Raw genomic sequence first — 27,381 nt, forward strand, 5'->3', positions numbered from 1 at the left:
TATGCATTCATTCATTCATTCCCCGTCACCCCCTCCCCTGCTTTACGGAGATACATTTGATGTATAAAATTGTGTAGGCTGTAGCTTTCTTTTCATTATGCAGAATGGCTTCTAAAGCTCCAGATATCACATCTGTATAAAGTAATCAAATGTAGAAAGAAAAAAGGTGTACCCCTTCCCTTTTAAGAAAACTAACAGAAGTCCAGTAGAATATTTATACTTACATTTCATTGGCCACAACTCAGTGGTACGATTAAACCTAGCTGCAAGGTAAGAAGAGGGATGTGATACTTAGGATGGCAACATATCCAGCTACAAATCAGAGTTTTGTAACAAAGAAAGATGGAGAGGATGGATACTGGGTGACAAGCAGCTGTCTCCATCATGTTGGTGTAAGACTGAAGTATAAAAGTCATTACAGGGGGCTTCCCTGGTGGCGCAGTGGTTGAGAGTCCGCCTGCAGATGCAGGGGACATGGGTTCGTGCCCCGGTCCGGGAAGATCCCACATGCTGTGGAGTGGCTGGGCCTGTGAGCCATGGCCGCTGAGCCTGTGCGTCTGGAGCCTGTGCTCCACACGGGAGAGGCCACAACAGTGAGAGGTCCGCGTACCGCCAAAAAAAAAAAAAAAAAAGTCATTACACATTTACATGATCTATTATATTGATTTCTAGACCTGATTTTTAGTAGTCAGAGGGATCGTGAATGAGCTTAAGAGTGAGGATTCTCTCTCCTCACAACACTCACCAACATTTTTAAAAAATGCAACTTATTTTATATATTTTTTAACTTCAGGGAGTGCGTTCAGGGGATAAGGATAGGACATTAAGTCAAACGAATAACCAATAATGTTATCCTAACTCCAGAAAGACTGAGATGCTCTAGTTTAAAAAGAAATAGATGTACTTGCATTTACCTATTCACAATTAGGGATAGCATAAACAATTCAACAAAGGTGAGTGACTTGACAAGGGGCTTGACAAACAATTCACTCCAACGGGTGCTTAAATGCTTACCATTTTTAATCTATGCATCTTACATAAATGTTGGCTGGCAGGATGGGGACGCTGCTTTTTTTTTTTTTTGGCGGTACGCGGGCCTCTCACTGTTGTGGCCTCTCCCACTGCGGAGCACAGGCTCCGGACGCACAGGCTCAGTGGCCATGGCTCACGGGCCCAGCCGCTACGTGGCATGTGGGATCTTCCCGGACTGGGGCACAAACCCGTGTCCCCTGCATCGGCAGGCGGACTCTCAACCGCTGCGCCACCAGGGAAGCCCGGACACTGCTTTTGACCTGTCCTATTTTCATGCTTTACTGGCATCCTAGATATAGCCAATGAAAAGCCACCTATCTCAAACTTCATCAATGAGAGAAAAGATGACTGAAGCAGACGGGGGGTGGTGAGGGCTGAAGTGATCCTGAGAACAAAAGAACTTGAAAGTAATAAAGGATATCTTGAGAGATGGATATAAATAAATGCAGGATGGATTTTAATGAAGATGCAGGCCATAATGACTGAAAAATACTGCTTCGCTTCTTAATGAAAAACTTAAAATTGCCCAAAAAAAGGGCAAACACTGTATACTTCTCAAGAAGTTCTCCTTTTATGCAGTTTTATTTTGATGATAAAAGATACAAACAGAAGGCAAATAAGATGGCATTCAAGATATATTTGAAAAGGAATGGATAGGGTACATTATAGGGTTAATACAATTCCAATTCAATCTCTATATATTCTAAATCAACAGTTCTTAACAGTAACTACTGAGTTTTAATCATAATCTAAAGCTCTGATATATATTCTTATATAATACTGAGATTCATTCTATTCCATCAGAAAAATACTAAAGTGACCACTGAAGAGAATGCTGACCTGGGAATCAGAAGACCTGTACTTTAGGTCTTGTTTTGCCTCTAACACAAAATGGGACTCTCTAGGTTAAGTTGCTTTATCTTACTGTGACTGAGTTCTCTCTTCTTTGTATAGAGTTGATGTTCTGTGGTTCTATGTGTATCCTGTACTTAGGGAAGTCCTGAAATCTTCAGAAATACTTCAGAGCCATAGTTCCTAAGACTTAAGAGATCAGACAACCTATTCAAGTCCACACAGGAAAACAGCCTCAGTCTATTTGCAGTGATTCTTATATAGAAGAAATATCACTGGGAGAAGCCATCAGGTTCCTAAATTCTGGGAAACAGCTACATATTTCAAAACTGAAAACGTGTGTGAACCACTTCACCTGTAGCAATGAGACGGCTACTTAACTACTGCAGCAACTTTTGTTATGCTTCCCTTCTCTCACACAGAAGGGCACTGGATTTAGGAAATCAGGAGGTCTTGTAATACTGATAATTGAAGAGACACTGTGGCATTCATAAGAATCTGTACTTTCATTATAGATGGAGAAAGGAAAAGGAATTCTAGGTACACTTTTTCCGGCAAGTTAAAGGTTAGGGAGATTGCTATCACAATGGCTTCAAATACCTCCCCCTCAAGATGCTCTTACTGTAGTGAGTTAGGTCCAATATAAGAAACCTAAGATGTACTAATAAGCTTTGCAAAAAGTACAAACCACTATGCAATTCATATGAAGGCTAAATAGTAAATCTATCTTTTTAAAATAAATAAGATATATGTTGAAAGTTATTAGTTCTTTTTAGAGAAGTATATCTAAGAGACTACAATATTCAAAGGTATACAAATGTTCTTTGAAAATAAGAACAAAATTTTCAAATGGATGTTTGATCACATAAACATAGATGAGCAGAAGGAAAGGGAAACCCTGTAATCAAATAAATTGCTGTAGCCTAATACTTTTTCATTGTACTAGTCTATACAGAGTCACTTGTTAGATAAAACTAGACACTCTACGAGAAAAGTCTTCGGTATTCTGATTGTAAGGAAATAACAGTGAGGCTTCAAATATGTAGGCAAATGCAGTGGACACGTTTTAAACTTCCTTTAAGAAAGTTAATGTCTATTTTCCAACAGCTAACAGAGTAGATACCTTCTGTAGGTAGGAAATGTGAATATACCTTTGCATATTCCTTAAGAGAAGCATATCCTTTACCATTAACCGAAGAAAGAAAAAAATCCCTACCAAGTCCCTATTAAAAAGAAATCAGATTTGGTATGCCTGTGACACTTTAAAGAACATATTATGTGGGAAAACAAAATAAACATTTAACCTGGCAAATGAAAATGGATTTGGAGTTTCAACATATTTGGCAGACAGGTAGAATTAAATTCAAGTCAAGTATTCAGAGAAACTAATATAGTATTTAAATATTTGCTTAAGTAATATAGTATTTAAAATAACATATTTGAAGAAATGTTTTTGTTGAAATGTTTTACAGTTTTAAGTGAGGATATTTTTTATGAGAAAAGGCCTGACTGAAGAATATTTTACTTTCTTTGTCGTTCTGTGAACTTTAGCAGGATTTTTATATTTACTCTTTCATTAGCCATTTTCTTTTAAGTCTAAGATAACTGGATAGTATCCCCTGTAGCTTTTAAAATGAAATTAGATTTAGATTAAGATAATCATTTTTGAAGTAAAGTACTCATAGTCTCAAGGTCAACTCTACCATATGTGTGGGCACACTGTAAATGATGAGCGGATGAATGGAAGGATGGCTGGGTGCAGTAAGCACCTAACGTACTGGCTGCCAAGTGTTGCTGCCTCCATCACTACAAGGCTGCCCTACAAACCTCCACAGCAGAGAAGTTACAGCATGGCCCTGGCTTCCAGGCATGCTGCCAGGCCCCAGCATGGACACCCAACACAAACCGGGTCAATCAGATGTCATTTGCTGAGATTTGAGATTGTTATCCCAGAGTGCTGGGTCTGCCTCTCTCTAGGTGAGGAAGCTAAGTTGGGAGCACCTGCTGGTGGAATATTATACAAGCAGTAAATTGACAGGAAGAGAAAAATTAAGCCTATGCAGAGAGAGAGAAGCAAGAGATCAGAAACAGTGAACAAAACATTGATTTCATTGGTGTCTGAGTTGCAGTTCCTGAGGCTCATCTGTATTTCCGTTTTTGGGTTGCTTAGAAGATATAGATCCTTACACAATAAATTTGTCTATGTGCAGAGCTAAATAGTTTTCTAAACAACATATCAAATAGGTTATAAGTGAATGAACAAATTTAGCTTGTCATCCTTAGCCTCTAAATGAATCCATGATGTTTGTACAGTCTGTACACCAATCACAGAAAGAATAGTGTTAACTCTTATTGAAGTGTAACTCCCATGACAACTTTGCATCATCACCCTGAAAAAAACTGACCTCTTTCCTATATGTAACCAACACTTTTTAAATTTAATAGCACACTGAATTAATATACCTCTTTAATTCACCATCAGGACATTGCCAGTAGCTTGGACATAAATTATATAAAGTCCTAAATGCAATCATGAAGTCCTTCACTCAGTAGGAAATATGATCATCCTAAATAACCTTACAAAATATCAGATGGAGGTGCCAATTTTTTTTACTGGTCTCTAATACCAGTAGTTTTCTGTTTCCAGAGAAAACAAGCCAGATAAAACAGTTTCTAGAGATGATAAGCAGTCCTGTTGCACTGAAAATTTGGAACATGTAAAAATTCACTTTTAAAACTAAAATACAAAATCCTCCAACTTATATCCTGAAAGTTTGTTTTAAATTCAGACTGTATCTTCTCATAGAAATATTGTCTTAAATGGTGGGTAGATTCCCAAGTAATCTTACAAAAACCTCTTTAACACCCACATGCATCTGGACTATATCCAGTTTATGTAAGGATCAGAAGAGGCATAATTAATTTAGAATTTTGTCCATGTCCAGTATTATACAAAATTATAAAAACACAAAGTTGGTGTTTGACGTCTTCTCACTTTATTTCTGAAATCTCAACTTCCTAGCATATCTCTCTTGAATTTTCTCTTTCCTGCAAACATACAATATAGCACATTGCTTAATGTTTTCTACTCTTTAAATTTCTCTAAAGTTCAAAACTACTTTACCTATTCTCTTTGCTGACCTTTTAAATGTCTTTAAAGAAAGACCCTTTCAGCTAATGATTAAGAGGTAAGCAATCTGATTCACATAAGTATGTAAATAACTGAGTGTCCTTGGCCCTGCATGTGTTTTTAAAAATTTTGAAAGAAGAAACAGTAATCTCTTATCAACTATGGCTTTGAAAATTGTGGATTTAAGATAATGAGGTTTCACATTTTTAAAACAAATATGAAAAAAATCTGTTATCTTTTAAAATGTGTGATTCTGTTCAGACATTACCTGAAATGGCCAAAGAAAAGCAAAAGTAAAACAAAATAACTTTCTTTTCCTTGAAGCTAGGGAGGCTAGTAATCATATACCATATAACTCAATGTCTTCCAGATACATTTTTCCAGGTTGGAAGAAATAGGACACTTTCCTGCTATTTTCCTTTTCCAGATAGTGCTGGTACCCATGAGTTTTCCTTCCCAGCACTTTTGCTTTGTAACTGTGACCTTCGGCAAGTGCCTTAGGGTCCTCATTGCAAAAAGGGAATAATAACAGAATCGACCTCATGAGTAGACTGTGACGTGAGCTGATGTCTATGTTAGGATTTAGAACAGTGTCTGGCACTGTGTGGCATGTACCGCATAGGACTCTGTTGTTATTACTACTATGTCTACTTCTCTGGTATATTACAAGTCCTGTCAAGAAAACAACTGCACTGTGAACACTACTTTATGTCCCCATGATCTAGTACAGTAGCTGGCATAAAAAAATAAAATAAGGACTTCCCTGGTGGTCCAGTGGCTAAGACGCCACACTCCCACTGCAGGGGGCATGGGTTTGATCCCTGGTCAGGGAACTAAGAACCCACATGCAGCGCAGTATTGCCAAACAAAACAAAACAAAACAAAAACCGAATTCATTTTTAAGGTTCATAAACTAAGACATATAGATTTATGATTCCTCAGAATTTAAAAATAACCATTGAAAGATTTAACTACAAGTTAATTCTGAAACTACAGTTTAAAAAAATTAATGGAAATGGGCAAGGAAGCAAAAAAAGCAGAGTAATACAGTAAGATGAAAACATAAACTAAAAATAGAATTACCATATGATCCAGCAATCCCACTGCTGGGCATATACCCAGAGAAAACCATAATTCAAAAAGACACATGCACCCCAATGTTCATTACAGCACTATTTACAATAGCCAGTTCATGGAAGCAACCTAAATGCCCATCGACAGACGAATGGATAATGAAGTTGTGGTACATATATACAATGGAATATTACTCAGCCATAAAAAGGAACAAAATTGAGTAATTTGTTGAGACGTGGATGGATCTAGAGACTGTCATACAGAGTGAAGTAAGTCAGAAAGAGAAAAACAAATATCGTATATTAACGCACGTATGTGGAACCTAGAAAAATGGTACAGATGAACCAGTTTGCAGGGCAGAAGTTGAGACACAGATGTAGAGAACAAACGTATGGACACCAAGGGGGGAAAATCGCAGTGGGGTGGGGATGGTGGTGTGCTGAATTGGGCAATTGGGATTGCCATGTATACACTGATGTATATAAAATTGATGACTGATAAGAACCTGCAGTACAAACAAACAAACAAACAAACAAAAACCCAACTAATACTGAACTTTCTTTGGGTTATTTGTATGGAAATATGTTAATATAAATGTTTCAGACATTACATGAAATTTCGAAAAATCTTATATGTTCTGGTATAATAAGTCATAATTCTAGTTATTACTTTAAAATGTATATCTTAGAAATAACTAAATTTCCTTGTCAACTACATTATTATGAACTTACATCAAATCTTTAACCATGGTCATTTTAAAGTCTTTTGTCATTTACAGACAGTTCTGGGTGTACTCTGATGCTTTTGCAAAAATGTTCTTATAAAAGGGTTTCATCTTCAAAGAATTCATGGAAAAGACTCTGACAACTACAGGTTTCTGGTAACTGACTATACTTCTGAACTGAATGAATAAGCATTTTCAGAACTCTAATGGAAAACTGATGAATTCATAAAAGTGCTAACAAAAGATCAAGATAAAAAAAATTAATTACATGGGACTGAGTGAACTGATGAGGATGATTATAATTTTTGTGACTTTCTGTTTGAATAAAAAAAAAATCCCACAAGGACTCAGCAGCAAAAAATATACAAATCAATTTTCACTGCAGAGTAAAGGAGCTGTTACAGTGGAGGATTACTGGACTGAATGTCAATATTATGACATAGTATAAGTGTGTTTCGTGTTTGGTAATTGCAATCATTGTTGCTTTTGTTGTGGTCATACATTTACAATGCTTGGTGTCAGTTTATTTATCTCTTGTAAAAATAAAATACAGTGTGTGTGTGTGAAAAAAAATTATAGGGAAAAGAAAAAGAAGTAAAAAAAAAAGAATCTGAAAAAGAATGGATATATGTATATATATAACTGAATCACTTTGCTGTACACCTGAAACTAACACGTTTTAAATCAACTATACTCCAATATAAAATAAAAATTAAATTAAAAAATAATAAAAAGAAAAAACAACATATGTGCTATGTAAATAAAGGTAAATAGGGTAATGTCATCAATTGAAAGAAATTAAAGGAAATAATCTTAATATACTATTAACGACAGTTACACCCAAACTAATTGGTTCAGAAAGATTAACAGTAAAGACAGGTAAAGACATAGCAAGCCTGGTATTCACTGGACCAAGAGAACCAGTTTCTACTGATGAAGAGTCTACCAACAATGAAGAAAAACTCTTGAACTTCTCCCTCCTAATGTAGGAGAACTGGACTATATACAAGAAAAATGGTGGGACATTAAAGGAGATATTTACAAATACATCACAGCAATAAAAGGCTTACTTTTAAGAAAGAAGATGAAAAGCAAGTGAATACTATTAATAATAATGATCTAATAGATACATAAACATCTCCCTAGCCTGTCAATGAGTCATTTACAAAAAGTTGCAACATATTAGGATAGGATACCTAGTAAGTTCTAATGAATTCCTAACACTAAAAAGAATATAGCTAACAATCTGACTACTATGCAATAAAACAACTAAAACACCCAATAGAGGCTGAAACAGACAAGACATCCAGCCTGGAAAATATATACCCATATATGTCAAATATTCTCTTACATAAATTAGGCTAAAGGGCAATTCTAGAGAATATTTACAAAACAGTATTTAAATCATAGAAGTATTATATATTGTTAAAAGCTATGGGCTATAGCAAAAGCTATGCTAAGAAGAAACTTTACAACTTTAATATTTCCATTGTTAGACAAAAATTTTGCTATAAATAAACAATGAATACATTTGATTTTTCAAAAAAGTCTCTGTTCAATTATATCCTTAGTATAGTACCTAGAAAGGCAATTTCTGGATCAAAGGCATATAGGGTTTTTTTTATTAATGTGTTTGATAGATATTGCTACACTTTTCTCCAGAAAGCTATGTATCAACTTATGTTCCCACTAATATAGTCTATTTCTCCACACCCAAGTGAACATTAAATAATCCTAGGTACAATTTAAACAAAAACATTTTCTAGGTTAAATAAAATGCAATTTCCACCCCCGCCCCCACAGCTTTGGTTTGGTTTCTGGGAAGGAAGGGGGTAGATTGAGAGATGAGGTTCAATATTATTAAAGTGTATCAAAGTGAGTTATAAATTTTCTTGCCTCAGAGAATCCACAATTCTTTGAAAAACTCCTGAATATAACCAGCTGGCCTATAGTCATTATATATGAAAGTACCCAAGTCCCACACAAGTGGATGGAAGAATTTAAAATAATACCAAGGGGTACTATTAGAAGAATTTTTTAGAGGAGTTGATGAGTTTGAGATGACCGATAGCCCAAAGAAATAATATCCAGGCCATCAAGATACCTCATCACTCTTTGGTTACAATAAATTAAATGATGAGTTTCTATGAGTCACAGGAAAAGTTTAAGCAATATTTAATTATACAAATGATGTACCACATTTTCTACTTCAAAACTATATGATGGGGCTTCCCTGGTGGCGCAGTGGTTAAGAAGCCGCCTGCCAATGCATGGGACACGGGTTTGAGACCTGGTCCGGGAAAATCCCACATGTCGTAGAGCAACTAAGCCCGTGAGTCACAACTACTGAGCCTGTGCTCTGGAGCCCGCGCGCCAAAACTTACTGAAGCCTGTGTGCCCTAGAGCCTGTGCTCCGCAACAGAAGAAGCCACCGCAATGAGAAGCCCGCACACCGCACCGCACTCGCTGCACCCCCACTCGCCTCAACTAGAGAAACTAGAGAAAGCCAGCGCACAGCAACGAAGACCCAATGCAGCCAAAAATAATAAAAAACAAACAAACAAACAAAAAACATATGATGGATTATCAATAAGAACTGCTTAAGGGACTTCCCTGGCAGTCCAGTTGTTAAGACTCTGTGCTCTCAATGCAGGGGGCACGGGTTCAATCCCTGGTCGGAGAACTAAGAACCTGCATTCACAGCCCCCCCCCACAAAAAAGAACTGCCTAAGAGGATGGGGGAAATTCCCAAAAATTTCACTTGAAGCCTTTTTTTTTTAAATGAAGAGTGATAACTGTCTTACATTAGGCTATTTTATTTTATTAATTGTAATGAACTTATTGTAGGGCTACAAGGAACAAGTCTTCCAAGATTCAAATATCTTCCCTGCTAAACCCAGATGGATAATAGAACTTTACACAGAGATACCGTCTAGGGAAAAAGGTTTCAATTCTTTCTTTCTTCCTCTTTCCTTCTCTCTCTCTCACTCTCTCTCTTTCTCCCTCCCTCCCTCCCTCTCTTCTTAGTCCTCTTTCAGTCTCTCCCTCACTTGGATAATTTCTACAGACATAACAAAGGAATACAGCAGTATTTTGAGATATTTCTGTACGTACTGAATTTTGGTAAATAAAGCCTAATTTTAAATTATTTAAAAGCTCTGCTAGAGCTTTTAAATAATAAGATTTTTTTCAAAATTAAAACAATTACCTCAGTGATTTTGGATTTTTCCACAGTATGTCTTCCCAAAGGTGGTCACTTCTGTACTTACAGCTTCTCCATATTTGAGAGCAGGTCAATAAACCCACTATTAATGGCTGTCTTCTATTTAAGGTGCAGAATTACTAAAAGAAATAGATGGCTTTTCTTCAAGGACTTTTAAAAGGACTTCTAAAATTTAAATTCTTTTCCCATATAGGCCATTACAAAGTATTGCAAAGAGTTTCCTGTGCTATACAGTAGGTCCTTATTAGTTATCTATTTTATATACAGTAGTGTGTATATGTCAATCCCAAAAGAGTGGATATATGTATATGTGTAACAGATCTACTTTGCTGTACACCTGAAACTAACACAACATTGTAAATCAACTATACTCCAATTAAAAAAAAACAAAACTCCCCATGTGACTGGGAACCACTGATCTAAGCAAATGATATTAGACTCATCTGAGAGATGCAGCAGCTAACCATACTCAACATGAGGAATGATAAAGACCTATTCTGGTTCAGACTTTTTACAAAATTTTAATAGAATTAACAATCTGTTGATTGATTTGTATAATGATGAGTGTCTAAGATATATTAAAATTTTCAAAAGAATGGAAATCAAAAGAATAAAAAATTTTAAAAAGTAACGGCATTTAAAATAATATTTAATAAATATTTTTAAAGAGTAGGATAAAATGCCCAAATTGTTAATACTTATTACTTGGTCACTTTAAAATTAAATACCACACTTTAAAAAGTTCATTACATGGCTATGTTATTAACTGTGGGAGTATGGCAAAACACTCCCCTTTGTAACTGAATATAATAGCCAAAGTAGTGATGGTAAAAATTAATGATGAATGTAATATTAATTTGAATTGAATATTAAATTCAAGCCCACAGTCTGATCAATATAGTAGATGAGGCAGATAAATGCAAAAGTAACTTTTGTGAATCTGGTGATTTGTTGGTCAATTGTTCCTTAGTGTTAGAAGGACTGAGTGAAAAAACAGTTTCCTATTGTATGAAGTAGAATGAATGGAAATGCAAAATTTCCACGCCACAAAAAATTCAACAGTAACCTAAAGCATATGCAAATTCAAACTATTGATATTTTCTAAGTAGAAATCAACCAATAACTAAAAGAATTGCCCAGAGGAGATATTTAATGGATCAGAGAAGTGAATAAGCATATGTTATTATTTGAAGATGCTAAATCATAAAATCTTATAATAGCAAATACACAAGGAAAAGTGTTTAACATTTACTGCCAAATGTTCTGAATTGGTAACTAGCGAGAATGAACCAATAGTCACATATGGTATTGGTCCATTTGAAAAAAAAGTCTGCTAATTGAAATTAGAACTGATGCTCAGTATCAGCCTGTAGACAGATCTGGAACACTGCAGGTCAATACTGAAGCAGTGTGGTTAGGAGAACTTCTACAGCTAGAACTGTGGAAAAGCCACTACTCTAATTTGAACAGGAGGTTATTCAAGCAATGAAAACCATTAGCAACTGGAAAGCACCTGTAAAAGATGTGTTGAAGAGCTCCTGACAAAAATTTCATAAAGATCTATAGCTTTTTTTGTAATCCTACGTGAATCAGAAGAAAAGACTAACTTTATACACCCAGAAACTGCATTCTTTAAGCAAAAGAGAAAAAAAATTCAGATCATCCAAAGGACAGATTAATAATATTTGCATATATCACCTATTTTATTCACCATATTTGGACAAATATTTAATGAAAGTTTGTAATGTTCAAGGCACTGTGATGGGTACAGAAGATATGAAAGTAAATAAAAGAAGTGCATGCTTTCAAGGACCTTATTTAGTAAGTCAAACTAAGAAAAAACTACTAGTTACAATCTGTCATATACTAAAATATCAGAACTGAGATGTTGCCAGATGGAGAAAGTTCAGGGGAAGGGAAGAAAAGCTGAATGCCTATTTAGGGAACTATAAGTCCGAGGGGGTTCCTTAAATCGTGTGTGGTGGTGGTGGTTGTGTGTGTGTGTGTGTGTGTGTGTGTGTGTGTGTGTGTGTGTGTGTGTGTGTGTGTGTGTGTGTGTGTGTGTGTACATGTGTCTTTTGGGAGGTAATACGGGGGGAGCAGGAATGGTGGGAGATGAAGATGAAAAAGTCTGTTGGGGCCAGATCATGAAAGATGCGGAATAATGTGCTAAGGACTTAAGTTTCTACTGTAGAAAATGGAGAGTCACGAAAAGCAGAAGCCTGGCAGCACCTGATCTGTCCTTCGGACCAATGCTTATGAAAAGGAGAGTTTCCAACAGACATCCACATGCAACAGATTACATGGATCACTAAATATTTACAGCTTACTCCAGAATTCTAAATGAGGAATACAATGAGCTAAGAATAAGTCTAATTGCATTAAGCAGCCTGATTTGCATGATTTACCATAAAGTGGTGAACAATAAGAGCTGATCTTAAGGCAGCAAATTAAGGGATAGAGGGAAATTATCTACACCAAACAATTAATGATCTGTTAATGCCACTAAAGAAGTGATAGCATTAAAAAGACAAAACTCTTTCCACAGAATAAATTTATTTTCATATTTAGAAGGACTAACTTGTTGAGATTAAACCAATAAGATAAAAAAAGGCCAGACTATGTAACAACAATCTGCCCGTCTACTGTGGGGAATGTGGGTGAAGGAGAAAGAATCGGGAAACATAATCTACAAAATATTCAGGGAAAAAACATTTTGGTTATTATAACAGCCACAACTTGAGAACTACAAACATTAAATGTAAATTAGTGGTAAATCCTGTGGCGTTCTGAAATTCGATGATATTTTAAAACTCTTCCCCACCAAGGTGTTTTATAAACAAGCTGGTGGAGTGATCTCTGAGAAAACCCTTGAAATGTATCTTTTAAAAGAGAAGGGTTTCATTTTCAAAAGGACAAATTGAAATTATTTGAGAAAGAAAATATTGATTGATTCTATTAAAAACTTAACTGGACAGTATATTCAGATGTGTTAGTCGAATATCCACTTAGCAAGACTGAACAGTGCAGCGCAGTAAAGCCCACGCCGGCACATCAGCGCTGGGAGACACGGATGATCAATTTGCAGTACTGGTGCACATCTTCACCATAGAAATGATTCTCTACTTTACTGTAGCTGAAACTCCTCGGTGGGGAAGGTGGAAGTGAATAGCAATCACTGTTCCTATATTTTACTACCAAGGCCTGATTTAAAATATGCCTGTCTCCATAACAAAAGATACTTGTGGACATCGGATCATAAGCCCTGATTTGGATTAAAGGAAATATGACTACTATGAGTACTGCTTCAATGCTGTTACCATGTATTTTACTCCTCAATAGACTAGGGAAAGGGCAGGGAGAAGAATCTTTTAAATTTCACCCACACTAAATAGTAAAAAATTCTAAATGGGTCTGAGGGTGGAAGACAAAAATGGAAGTGATACTAAATTTTTTATCATAAAGATGGTAGTTATTTGACTGATCTTGCTCTAAAATTTTTCTATAGCAAAGCATAACCCAAGAGATTGATTAAACTACTACCACCACCACCCAACCACTTCTAGCTTCACACCTGGTATGTGGGGCACTCTAAGCAAAGCAGAAGTCTGACTCTACCCTCAGTTCACACGGTTAAGAGCCCAGAGTTCACATGGACCATCTGTCACATCTGATGTGTTAAGCTATAGAATGGTAAGTACCTGGGTAAGAGTTAGGGAATGTTCTATTTTTATAAGATCTGTAACTTACTTTTCATGTCATTAATTGAAAAATATCTTCTCCAGATGTTTTATGGCAATGAATATACAGATCTCTACCACTACATAATCAGAAGGTATGGATAAAAAGTAGTTTGATAGAGTTGGAAGTCAGTTTCAGAGCTACACATTACACCAAACTTTGGGTTCTCCTAAAGTCACGTAACACTCCCTGTTCTGCAGTTTCTAGGCCAGAAAAACATATACTAAATTACATTAATTCTGCTCTGTATAGCTAGAATTACCAAAGGTTTTGGGTGGTATTTCTATTAATATTCCCTGAAGAATGATTTCATAGAGAATTTTTAAATTATCTGAACAGAAGTTACTTTCAAAAGAATAAAAAAGACATATTGATGTGTTCTCTTGAATCTCTTTCAGAAACTAATCCTGACATATTACACTATTTCATGTTTTAAAATGGAGCCTACTTCTCATTTTTCTGTTCTGTGCCCTCTTCAGCAAACCACACTGAAGTTAATTCTATGGACCTGTCTGAAGTTAATAATAAAAAATTTCTTGAAAATGTAATGTGCTTTACTTCAGGATAAACAAAATTTCAAATAAAATAGCAAGTGAAATAGAATATACATGGCTCCATCACACAACCAATAATCCACCTAGAGGGTTCAAAATTCAAGATCAAATATAGTAATAATAATAAAAATGGCAACCATTTATTGGGCTTGTATTCCCCTCACCAGAGTACTCAGTTACCTTTTGATTTGCCAGTTACTACTAAAGGATTGTGAGGGCAGAAACCATATTTTGCCTTTTTTATAGTCATAACCTCAGGACCTAGAAATAGTGACTGATTTACAAAAGAACCTCAAATAAATGCTGAATGAATTAAAGAGTGAAAGGATGGATGGATGGTTTGCCTGAATCCAAAGAAAATGATTTCTACTCATTCTAACATGCTGTCTCTTAGGGAAAACTTCCCAGAGATCTGAGCAGAGAGTCAAGATTGTGATGCACCACTCTGAATTGTTACACATAAAATAGAGGTACTTTACACTTAACAACCTTCGTGGCTGCCTTTCCAGCATCCACTACTTCTTCCTAAAGCTTCAGGGATTCATTCTTTTACAGAGGTTAACTGTACCCTCTTTGGAGATGGAGCATATGACTTAGGCTAAGCCAATCAGGGCATGTCATCCTATCAGCTGCTGTGGGTGGGAGGGGTTTTGGAAGATACATACATACACACATGTAGGCATAGTATATGCATGTGTGTAAATATATATGCATATTTATATATATCATGAATGTATATATGTATATAAACTATATCTCTATAGTATATAAATTCTGCATTTCTTAATCCCATATATATGTATATTTTAAACTTTGTTCTGGGTTTCAGTTTTTTAACTCAATCTTTTCAATTTTTTTGGTATTTGTAAACATTTATCTTATTGGAATTAGCCTTTTTATGATAAATCTTATCTAAGATATTATATTTCAGCTCAGTCTTGAAGGCTTGTTATTTTACTTTACTTTATAACTAAAAAAAACATGACAGATAGAAAAGGGGAAGTGTTGAACTATCACATTTCATAAACAGGAGAAGACGGAGAACTTCTAAAGTCATCCACCTCTCTCAACGAGGTTTCCAGTCTACTTAGCTCCAAAAACCATGACACTAGGACTCAAAACCCCCAAGGATCATAAGCTTATTACACTTGGAGCATAACTGAATGGTATACCTGATTTCTGTGATCATTCAACCTTTATGAGAAACTTTGTATTTAAAAATCTATGACTAGTCACTTCAGGTTAAATTCAGATGACCACCTGGGATCTTACTCAACTTTCAGTCAATTAAACAATTTTTAGGCTGCCTTACATTTTATGTATTCCATTCTGCTTTTTCTCTAGATTCCAGGATTAGGCCTCTAACTTAAAAACACAAGATAAACAGTCACTGGGGATTTTCAGCACCCTAAACTGTTTAAAGGCTGCTCTTTGGTGAGCTCTAATCTTTGTTCTCCTGTTTATTTTACCAGTTTGAGGGTTAGTCAGAAGGTAGAGAGTTCACCCAATTTTTTAGGCGCTCCTTATTTACATCTTCTTCACAAAACCTAGCAGTTCAGTAGACCAGATGTTTTACTTGATTAATGACAAACTTGAGCTTCTCCAAGTTCCTTCACAGTAGAGCAGTGGGGTTTTAGGCAAGCTCTTCTGTGAGTGACCACAGGTCCTCTGGCAAGAAAACACAAAGCTATCTGCAGGCTTTAGTGACCCTTCCTTGGCCTTTGGTTGACACAGTCACATTTAGTTGATTAGATCTCAAAAACTTAGAATTTAAGAAACAGGATCAACAGCCAAACACACATGGGTCATCCTGGGGTGGGTTTAGGGGGTCTGAGGGGTGGTTGGAGGGGTGTTGTGAGTATTTATATGTATTATGCTTATCATTTCCCTGCTTCTCTTTCCCAGTCCCTCAAATACACTAAAGCAATTCTGAACATTATTTAATCTTTATTTGATAATTTAGAAGGGTCTTCAGAGGTCATGGATCACAGATCTCTACTACACACACACCAAAGTGTTAAAATTTTGGTGCTGGAGAAAAATAAATGGGGTAAGCGTTAGTTAACTTAATATGATAATGGACTAGCAAGTAGAAATGGATATAAAAATTCAGACATTTTTTATATTTCAAATCACATAATACTTAATGAAGTAAATTATGAGTAAAACACAAAGCCAGGCACACACAGAAATCAGCTGAAAACAATGGGAAAGAACTGTTTTTCATATGCTTGCTCAATATTTTGAGAAAAATCTAGGTCCCAAGTGAGCTTGTGTCTACAAATTTTTTTCTCTTCTAAATTACATTTAAATGAAAAAAAAAAAGAAAAAAAAAACCAATAACAAGCTTTGTTGGTAGGTCTATACCATTTTCATACATTCTAGGGGAGAAGGTAGTAAACAAAGTTTCTACAACTGTAAGTGATGCTTAGAGGAAAATTAAATCACTGAGTGATGCCAGGACTGATTATTCTACTGCACTTTAAAAGCAAGGGATTGCAGTCTGTGAGTCCAAAGTGGTTTCATATGGACTGCCACAGTTGTGGTTTACGCTTGAAACTATAACCTGTCAAATTAGAAGCAGGCAAGGCCTATGTGCTTAACGGTTCCACTTTTTACTGTCTATAGTTATGTCTACAAGTTCAGCATTTTTTTATCCAGTTTAAACTCTGTTATTTGGATGAACAGAATCTCAAAACTACTCTTTGTTATCTTGGTTAGAGATTTTAGTTATGATACAAAGCTTAGAGAAACTGCCAATGTAATTTTTATTGTATAGGTGAAGCTGACTTTCTTGTAACTATTTTTATCAACTATTGATATTTTATTATCCTGGTTACCACTATGTAATATACAATATAACTACAGGGGAGAGAAATATAAACCACGTAAGCTCCCAAGCTTTTTCTATCCTGCACTTCCAAATATTTTATTCACTTGAACTTATACCTTACTGGCTCATCACTCTTCCAGGCCTACAGTAGCCTGCTATTATGAGCTCAGTGTTACAACATACTCCATTTCTTCTCTTCTCCTTGACTGTGAAATGCCCTTCCGGGCAACAGGCTTGGTTGACAGAGATCTTCCCGTCAAAACTGAAAAGCTACTTGTTCAATTTTACTAATGTTTTCTGTAGAGTCCTTCCTTAATAAATTTTTCTTAATGCCCATTTGTATAATATAAAAATGTTTAAAAAATAAAGCATAAACAATATTTGCTCTCTGTGTAATGCATCATAAGTGAAACCATGCTACGAAACAATCATATCCTGTTTAGGCCATAATGACATCAGAAATACATGTTTATCATCTGCTTTGGACAACTTAGCAGGTTTTTGGCCCAAGGCGAACTAAAATCATTTGCAGTTGCCTCAAACCAAGATAACCACACATTTCTAAGGTAATTGATACCTAAGAAGAACATTGCCTTTAGATCACAGTTCATGATCTAAGCATACTAATTCTTTAAAGAAGGTGGTTAAATTTTATAAAGCATATATGTCTATTGGACTTCCTCCAAAATTTAACATGAAATAATTATATTTTTAGCATGCACAGAGACTATGATAAAGTCAGCACTTAGCACGATCTTTCAGAGCTCTGGAATTACCTCTTTTGACCAAATTAAAGAGAAGGGGAAAAATGGAGATTAGTTTTTTTACATGTAAAAGTATTGTAAGAATAAGAATGATAAGAATAATGCCTTATATTTTGGAGGGCACTCAGATGAAATCAATCACTACTTTTATTTTTCCACAAGTATTTAAGGGAACCATTTTATGAATAGAAAGCTAGGGTAAATAGAAGGCATACAATTTTCATATTCATTGTTAAAACATACCCAGGGAATCCAAACACATGTCACTAACTGTGTTTTACAGTGATATAAAGCACGGAATTGCCCTGGATCCTACCTTATCTGGTGAGTCCAACCAGAGGCTGCAACTACAGCTGGAAAAATAGCTCTTCACACCATATGCCAACACAAAAGCAGTAAGGGTTACCTTTGTCCACAAAGATAACTGGATGGTTTGGTACAAAAACTAAGTAAATATTTAATTATAAACTAGCTTTTATGGAATAAAATAATATCAGTAAAAGTGAGATCCAGAAGGAAGCTTAGGGAAACCTACTCATATTCAAAGGAGGAAACAAAGAAACAGAAAACTGAAGTTGTTTCCCAAAGTCAGCTATGAAGGCAGAGTTTGACATCCTTTCCAGGGTTACTCCACTACACAATGATGCCTTCAGACATGAAACCACTGATTTGGACATTTCAGACCACATTTAAAGAACGTAAGAATAGAACCAAATAGTATATGCACTGCAGTTATTCTATTACCCTAAAAAGGGAAGCATGTACTATACCTCCATTCTTTCTTGTTTAACTTCATCAATTTCATCATCTTCAAACATTGCCAAGAGTTCTCCTGTTTGGTCAATGGAGTTGAGAAAGTCTTGAGCGATTTTTTGTCTTTTGTTCGCATTATTACTGCCACTCAATTTGTCTTCATGAAGATAAGGGAAGGAAAAAAGAAACGTTCTTAAATAGGTTTACATCAGCCCCAATCATATGTATTGAATACTGCATATAAAATTCAGAACTGGAATTCTCTCATAATAATCTTCATAAGGAGAATCCTTGCATCTAAAACAAAAGCATAAGTCACGTAGCATTAAATCATCTATTTATGTCATGAATAAGATTGAGAGAATAAAACCAAATGATCCGTTAGCACAATAAGTGTGAATGGATTAAAATTCCTTACAAAAAAAAAAAAGGAAAGGCTCTCAGATTTGGAAAAAGAATCCTGCTACAGCAAGCCTAATTAAGAAAATAAATAAAAACAAAGACAAATAAAAAACATCAGGATTGAGACATGAAATTAAAAGAAGAAAATACTAGGTACACTACTGTGGCAATGTATTTGAAACCTATGGGATGAGATCTTACTCTTTTTCTCATAAGAGATCAAACTATCATACTTATTTAAAAGCAAAACATAACTCTGAGAAAGTTACTGCAGAAAGTCAGGAAGGAATGTAATATTGCAAAAGGTAATTAATACAGTTTAATACACAAAAGTATCAGTGTGAATTAGTGAGGAAGAGCTAGATTATTTTTTAATGTGACAAATTACGTGCTCCTATACCAAATAAAGACAACCCAAACATCTTAGGGTGAAAAAAAACCTGTCACTCCCTACTCCAATACAGCTTTGTTACCACCCACTTCAATTATGTTGCTACTATCAAATATATTATACATCTATATATTATAGACATAATATTACAATTATATATCTTGTTTTATACACTTGCTTTTAAATCTATTAAGAGAAGAAAGGAAAATAAATAACACAATTCTATATTCTCTTATATTTACCTACATAATTACTTTTATAGATACTCTTTGTTGTGTGTGTGGTGTGTGTAAGTGTGGATTCAAATTATTGTCTGGTACAACTTGCTTTCAGCCAGAAAAACTTCCTTTAGTATTTTTTGTATGGGTCTGTTAGCAAAAAAATTCTCCAGTTTTTGTGTATCTGAGAATATCTTTATTTTGCCTTCATTTTTGAAACACAGTTTTGCTGAACATGTTTCTTGACATATTTGCTGTTGACAGTTTTTCTTTTCAGCATTTGGAATTCGTCATCCCACTGCTATCTGACCTGCATTGTTAATGAGAAGTCGGCTGTTAATATTGTTGAGGTTCCACTGTATTTGATGAGGTGATTTTCTCTTGCCTTTCACGATTTTCTTTTTGTCTTTGTCTTTCAGCATTTCTACTAGAATGTGTCTGAGTGTGGATCGCTATATGTTTATCCTACTTGGAGCTTGCTGAGCTGTTTGGATGTGGTTAATAATTTTCACCAAAGTTGAGAAGTTTTCCATCGTTATTTCCTTGAATATTTTTTCTGTTCCTTTTTTTCTTTCCTTCCCTTCTGTAGTCCCATTGCATATGCTGGCTCACTTAATGGTGTCTCATATTTTTCTGAAGCACTATTAATTTTTCTTCATTCTTTTTTCTATTTGTTCTTTAGACTGTATAATCTTTAACAGTCTGTCTTCAAGTTCACTGATTCTTCCTTCTGTCAGTTCAAAGTTACCATTGAGCCCCTCTACTGAATTTTTCATGTCAGTCATTGTACTTTTCAACCCCAGAATTTCCACCTGTTTCTATAATTTCTATCTCTTAATTGATATTCTCTATTTTGTGAGACACAGTAACCATACCTTCCTTTTGTTATTTACACATGGTTTCTTTTAGTTCTTTGAACACCAATTATAATAGCTATTTAAAGTTTTTGTCTGCTAAGTCTAACATCTGGACCCCCTAGAAGGCAGTTTGTGTTGTCTGCTTATTCTTCCTGTTTTTATGGATCATACATATCTGGTTTTTTGAACGTCTAGTATTTTGTTGTTGTTGCTGAAAATGGACATTTTAGGTAATATATTGGAGCAACTCTAGATAATAATTTCCTCTCCTTCCTGGGGCTTGTTGTTATTGTTTGCTTGTTTGATTGTTTATTTGTTTAATGACTTGGCTGGGCTAATTCAGTAAAGTCTCTTTCCCTATCGGTGTGCAGCCTTGGATGTTGCTCCTCAGAGGGTACAGCCTTGAGCATGTGAACAGTCTCCTCAATCACCAGGGATGACTGTGGTTTTAGTCAAGTTCTCTTTACCTGTCACTTTTCCTGATCTCTCCACTAAGTTTCTGGCTGGTGTGACTCTATTGGTATGATACACAGCTGTTATCTTCCACTAACTGCTGGCTGACAGTTCTATTGTTTTGATAATACTCTTGGGCATAAATTGCTCCACAGATTGATCTAAATAATTTCAGGTCACTCTGCAGCCTTTAAGTTTTGCTCTGACTCCAGGAAGACTCTTTTTAGCTATCTCTTTCCTTTGTTAAACTTTTAGCTGGTGCACTGTTTTGTTTGTTGTTACTAGTATCACGGAGTGACCAGCTTCCCCTTAATTCCTCACCACCAGGATCTCCATTGCTTTAAAACACCCTTAGCCATGAACTTCAAATGCTCTTTTCCAAATAGTCAGTCCCTACAGGGAGAGCTGCAGAGCTCTCTGTTATTAAGGGCTGGCTCTCTCTTACAGGCTGAATCTTTGTACTTCTGTATTAGAGCTGGGGTTGGGAATAGCAAGCAGCTTCTCCCTGAAAGACTCTCCTGGATCTAAGAGTGAGGATCTGGACAGAGATGGTAGCCCCTTGTCTTCGAGGCTTGTCTCTTCTGGTGTGAAGCTTATTCCCTGTGAGCAAGCCAGGATGCAGCAAGCAGGGTCCATCTGGGGTAGTAGAGCTTCCCTATGACTAGAAGATGAGAGGAAGGCCCAGTCCTTTTAGCTGTGCTTGCCTAGCACAGAGGTTCTGCAACACAGAGATGAAGGAGATGAGAGATGCTGATCTCCTGCCCCTCTTGGGGTGAAACTGTCACCCTAGATTGGGAGGTACAGAAGCAGGTGCTCATGGTTCTTGGACACATTTGCCCAGAGTAAAGCTTCTATCATTTTGATCTGGGACAGCAGGGTGGGAGAGGAGGAGAGAAATGAGGGGAGTATATTGTGGCTCAAACACAACAGACTCTCACTGTTCTTAAAGAGATTTAGTAGATTTTTTTGAATATGTTCCTCCATTTGCTGTCTGCCCTTAGGACCATTTCTAAAGATTTTGAACTATTATTTTAAAAATGTTCACCAGTTAAATGTGTTTCACTGGGAAAAGAGTCTACCATGTTCCTCACAAGGCCACTCTAGAACTCCCATCTCAGTATTAGATGTATTTTACCTGAGTATTTTACCTTACAAATTATATCAACTACAGTGAATCCTTGAAGAACACAGGTTTGAACCGCATGTATCTACTTACACATGAATTTTTTTCATTAAATATGTACTACAGTACTATGTGACTCTATGAGGTTGGTTGAATCTGGGGACGTGGAACCGCATATATGGAGGGCCAACTGTAAAGTTAAAGGCAGATTTGACTGTGCAGACAGTTGGCACCCCTAACCTCTGCATTGTTCAAGGGTCAACTGTATTTTAAAACTTTATATGAGACACACAAGATTAGAAAATTTAAATGATAAAGAGGGGAGGTTTGAAATAAATAAGGAGGAGAGGGCATCAAACTGATATGACAGTGTTAGTAAAACTGAATACTAGTCTCACTACTCTGAGCTTCTTGGTATTCGAAGCACAGTATTAACAGCTATCACTTATTCAGTGGCGGGAATGTATCAGGTGCTTTTCATACATTATGTTGAACTCTCATGGTCAGTAGTATAATTTATGACTTACAAATGAGAAAACTGACCCTCAAGGACACATAGAAAGAAAGCAGAGAACCTGGGATTAATAGGAATTTAGGTCTGTTTTGCTCCAAGTCTGTATTCTTTATGCTCTCTATAAAGGGAAGTATTAAATTCATTTGGAGTTAAATTCTATGAGAACTGCAGGAATATTAAATAGACAACACTGATTAGACATTTGATCAGAATTTTTTTTTGGCATGGCCATTACACTTGCTGACTTATTGAGGATCAATGAAAGTAACTGGTTCTCTTTCAAAGTTAGTTAACTCTTCAGTTTTTTGTTTTTTTGATTCAGCAATTTTGAGCAATTTTCTGGAATTCTTCTGCATACAGTAGAGTTTGTTTAGCTACTTTAGCAGTGTATCTACCAGCAAATGATACTACTATGCAGTGACTATATTCAATACAAAATAGATGAATTACTTCAAAAATACAACATATTTATTTTGATTAATAAGTATTATTTAGTAATTATCTATTTTTAGCTTATCACTATTTGATTTTGCAACATAAATATTTTCCTTAAATATCCTAAAATGGGGAATTGAGTTGGAAAATCAGCTAAGGAAAATTTCCCACTCTGTGTCAGACTTTTTGTTAGATTTCAAACAGCATAGAAATAACACATTAAAATGAGGTGACTTTACATTATAGAACATATCAGATACTTTCTATAATAAATTAACAAAAAACCATGCATGTCAATTTCAAAAATATAATAGTTCTGGCTCCCTTCATTCAGGACAGAAAAATTATGCTTGCTAAAATCAATTATGTTTTAAATCAACACAATTTTCTTAGTTTCATGATATTCCGGTGTAAAGCAGGTCATTTTATTAAAAAAAGAATTAAAATACCAGGTTACTCTGAAGTCACATAATTGGAAAATACAAGATTTAACTGCCAACTATATAAATATCTGGACAGTTTCTAAACTACATTATTTAACAGAAGTACATATATTCTACTCTGATGGGAATATCTACATTGACATTGTATAAATGTGTCATCAGCATACATGTGTTCTATTGGTTTTAGTTTATTGCTTCAAGTTACCTTCCAGAAGATCATCCTCGTCAATGCCTTTGACAATCTTTGATTTGTAGTCTCGGAAAAACATGTATTTTAGCAGTCTTCTAAGTTTTTTCTATTAAAAATATGAAATAAGTAAATAAAAAACCTTACACATACATTCGCTTTATTGATGAAAGACTATTACGATAACTAAATTTAATAACGTGCACCCCAGGATCACTGAGGGGGGGGAATATAGCAATTCTCAGCATAGTACTGTGAATACAAAATTTAGTCATCAAATTAAACATAAAAGCTACAACACTAGCATTTTTTTTTTTCCCCTGCGGTATGCGGGCCTCTCACTGTTGTGGCCTCTCCCGTTGTGGAGCACAGACTCCGGACGCGCAGGCTCAGCGGCCATGGCTCACGGGCCCAGCTGCTCCGAGGCATGTGGGATCTTCCCGGACCGGGGCACGAACCCGTGTCCCCTGCATTGGCAGGCGGACTCTCAACCATTGCGCCACCAGGGAAGCCCCAACAGTAGCATTTTTAAAAGCACTTTTCATTTGCAAGTATCCAGATACTCCAGAATCACAATGATTTTTGTTTTTTGGGTTTTTTTGGTTAAATTCCTTCTGAAGATTGTGATAAACTCTCCACACTATGCTGCAAATACTGACTTTATGGAATTTTGTACACATTCAGAACCAAATTTTATTTTTCTAATTGATTTACAAACAGCTAGACAAGGAGTTTGTAACAACTGCTTTAAAAAGCCAAGCACTCTCCTTTTTATTGTTTTTTTTAATTCTCTGAGAATCTTTTATTTAGAAGAGTTGGTTTATGTTTTATATTTCTGGAAAACATTCTGTAATCTGAGAAACATATTTTTATGAAACTCAAAGCTGATGAATGATAGTTGAGTCTTAATGATGGCTTTCTTTAGGTTTATTAGAAGACTATAATACTGTTTAACTTTAAAAGTAACTGATAATACTTTGTCATCTGTTGTATGCTTACACTTAGAATGGATTATTACTGGTTCCTGGTCTTCATGTTTAAGATTCCTAATGACAGCTGAAATAAACTGTATTTTACAAAGCTCTTTTACATGCATTCTATTTGAAATTTTCAATAGCCCTGAGATACAGACAAATATAATCGTCTCCTTTTTATATATAGGGAAACCGAGGTTAAAGATAGTCTCACAACTGGAGCTTATGGCAGGACCAGAAGTAGAACATGACCTCTGAACCCCAGTTTCCTTATTTACAAAGTAAGAAAGTACTTACCTTAGAGGACTACTGTGAGGAATAAATGAGAAAATAAGTGAAGCTGCCTACTGAAGTATGGAAAACACAACAGGCAGTCAATGACTTCTGCTTGAATATAAACCAGAATTATTAAGAGAAAAAACATATACCTGTATATAGGTGTTTGCTACCCTTTTTTTCTCTTTCCTCTGATTCCTGAAAATTCAGTACTTTAGATTTTATTTTGTCTTATATTACAGTCATGTAAACTACTTTAAATTCTGTTTGGAACACACCAGCATATAAATAAAATTATTATTTTGAGGAGAAAGATGAGAATACTGGCAACTTATCATATTACAGCTAGGCTCTTGGTTGCTAAAAAGGTTCTGATTAACAGTCCTTCTAGACAATAGAAGGGTTTTGACAATCAGTGTATGTTCCTGAAGTTTCCACACGATTTAAAACTTTGACTTCCCCGAAAGGCAGGAAAAAGTGTCAATGTGGACTATTTTTTGTGCTGGCTTGTTTACCTCTGTCGATGAAAAAGAAAAACTGACTGGACATATTCTGTAAAGTACTGATGCGAACTCCACTGCCCTCCAGCTGCCTTCGTAAAGGATCTTGGCTCAAGGTCCCTGTTCCTGCCAACGGCACCTTCAGGCTCTTTCCTCACAGCACCACTGCTATATGGTGCCTACTTCTCCGTCTTCCTAATGAAGTCACTAAATCCTGAACATTCTTACTCTTCACCATCTCTCTGAATTCTTCCTTCCCATCCACTTTCAGAGCCATCATACTAATCACAGTTTGCCTTGATTACTGAGCCTGCATCCTGGTTAGTTCCATTCTACATATAGCTGCATATAGTGGCATGAGTCTCACCCTAGGCAGAAACCTCCACTTCAACAAATCCTACAGCCTCTCCAATCTAATCACACAACCTTAAAATGCTGTGAGTCTCAAAATGCTTCTTCAACTAAATCATACAGATTTCCTAAACCGGAGTATAGCTTCTTGATAGTGAAGACATTTCTTTTCTCTTTATAGTCCTCATACCATATAAGAGTTAATGAACTAAAAATTTATAAAATTTAATGGTAGACTGGTCGAGGTGCAGTTTGTACATCTCTGAATCCCACTGCAGAAAGTTTAGTCATCCAAGTTTAGTCAATCTTCAGTCAGTCAGAAGGAAAGGAAAGATATAGAAGGAAAGATATAAAGATATAAAGATATAAGATATAAAGATATAAAGTAACTGGGTATCACAGAAAGAATGTTAACCAGGATATCCAGAAGGTCAGATGGGATGCCTTCTGATAAAAACCAGAGCCACAAACATACAAAAATGGGTAAATGTAATTAAGATGCCAGGGGAAAACAATGGAGAAATGAAAGACGCAACATTAGGAACTCAGCACTGCGTGCTCACTCGGGTTAGAGTCTACCATAACACGCTGTGGTTATTCAGTTAGTTTTTCCACATGTAACTTTTAGATGAAAATTTTATTAAAAACATGCAAAATGTCACAAAATATTTTCAAACTAGCTACTCTTGGAAGATAGTTATGACAAAATTATACATGTAAATACCAGCATAAATATTTTAATGTCAGAGTTCAAAGAGTAAGAAAGATAGATCTTTAACTATTAAAAAACCTAGATATTATGGTGTATATTTATCTTATACAATATTCATCTTGATTGATTTGCTTTTTTTCCTTTTAACCAGTGTGACAGAAAAAACTTTGTATTTCAAGTGAAAAAACTATTCCATGAAAGCCTGTATAAAATTAGAAGAAAAATAAATATGCCACTTAGTTATATCCCAGTTACCAAAACAAAGCACCTGGTCAATAACTAGTGAACATTATGTAGCAGTGAAAATGCCTAAATATATATTTAAGGATAAGTGAGAATTAGTTGTCAGCACACTTTTACATAAGTACCCTTGTCCATGTAAAAATAAAAAATAAATTCTTTTGTAGTAAACCATTTTGTTATGCAAACTATGAGGACTCAAATATTAGTTCAACAGTTACGATTCCAATGTGAAAGCTATAAAACAAGGGTAGCTTCCTTATATAAGTGTAATTAATCACCAAGCTTGGCATTTCAATATGATGAAATTATTTTATATTACCTTATCTTTGCGTATCAAAAACAGAAGATCTTCAGCAGAGATTACCCTTGCTCCCCGAAGCTGAGAAACTTCAGCAGCTTGCTGTAACTAACAACAAAGGAAATTTTTCTCAATAATCTAAATTAAATATACTACAGTCATGATGTCTCAAGAGAGATAAACATTCTAAGAGTTAAAAGCCGTTGGGAATAATCCAGCAATCACAGTACTGCTTTTAAAAGCAAAATGTCTTATGTTTTAAGGTATAAAAAAATGCAATTAAATTAACTTATATGCCCACCTGTAACTGATACAATAAAGAGA

General features: G+C 35.5%; 1 protein-coding gene across 4 annotated transcripts in view; it reads right to left on the minus strand.

Moving 5' to 3' along the window:
• Positions 1-27,381, minus strand: part of SUPT3H (SPT3 homolog, SAGA and STAGA complex component) — a gene marked incomplete at its 5' end in the record, with an annotated part of 435,851 nt that overhangs the window by 127,955 nt on the left and 280,515 nt on the right. For 3 of the 4 annotated variants that reach the window (XM_079712420.1, XM_079712419.1, XM_079712422.1), the window contains 3 exons: positions 18,698-18,837; positions 23,722-23,812; positions 27,079-27,165. In XM_079712420.1, coding sequence (XP_079568546.1) covers positions 18,698-18,837; positions 23,722-23,812; positions 27,079-27,165 — 318 coding nt within the window. The remainder of the gene's footprint in view (positions 1-18,697; positions 18,838-23,721; positions 23,813-27,078; positions 27,166-27,381) is intronic. The other variant, XM_079712421.1, reaches the window with a different exon arrangement.

Source organism: Hyperoodon ampullatus (genome assembly GCF_949752795.1).
Source record: "Hyperoodon ampullatus genome assembly, chromosome: 10".
NCBI classification, from domain to species: domain Eukaryota; kingdom Metazoa; phylum Chordata; class Mammalia; order Artiodactyla; family Ziphiidae; genus Hyperoodon; species Hyperoodon ampullatus.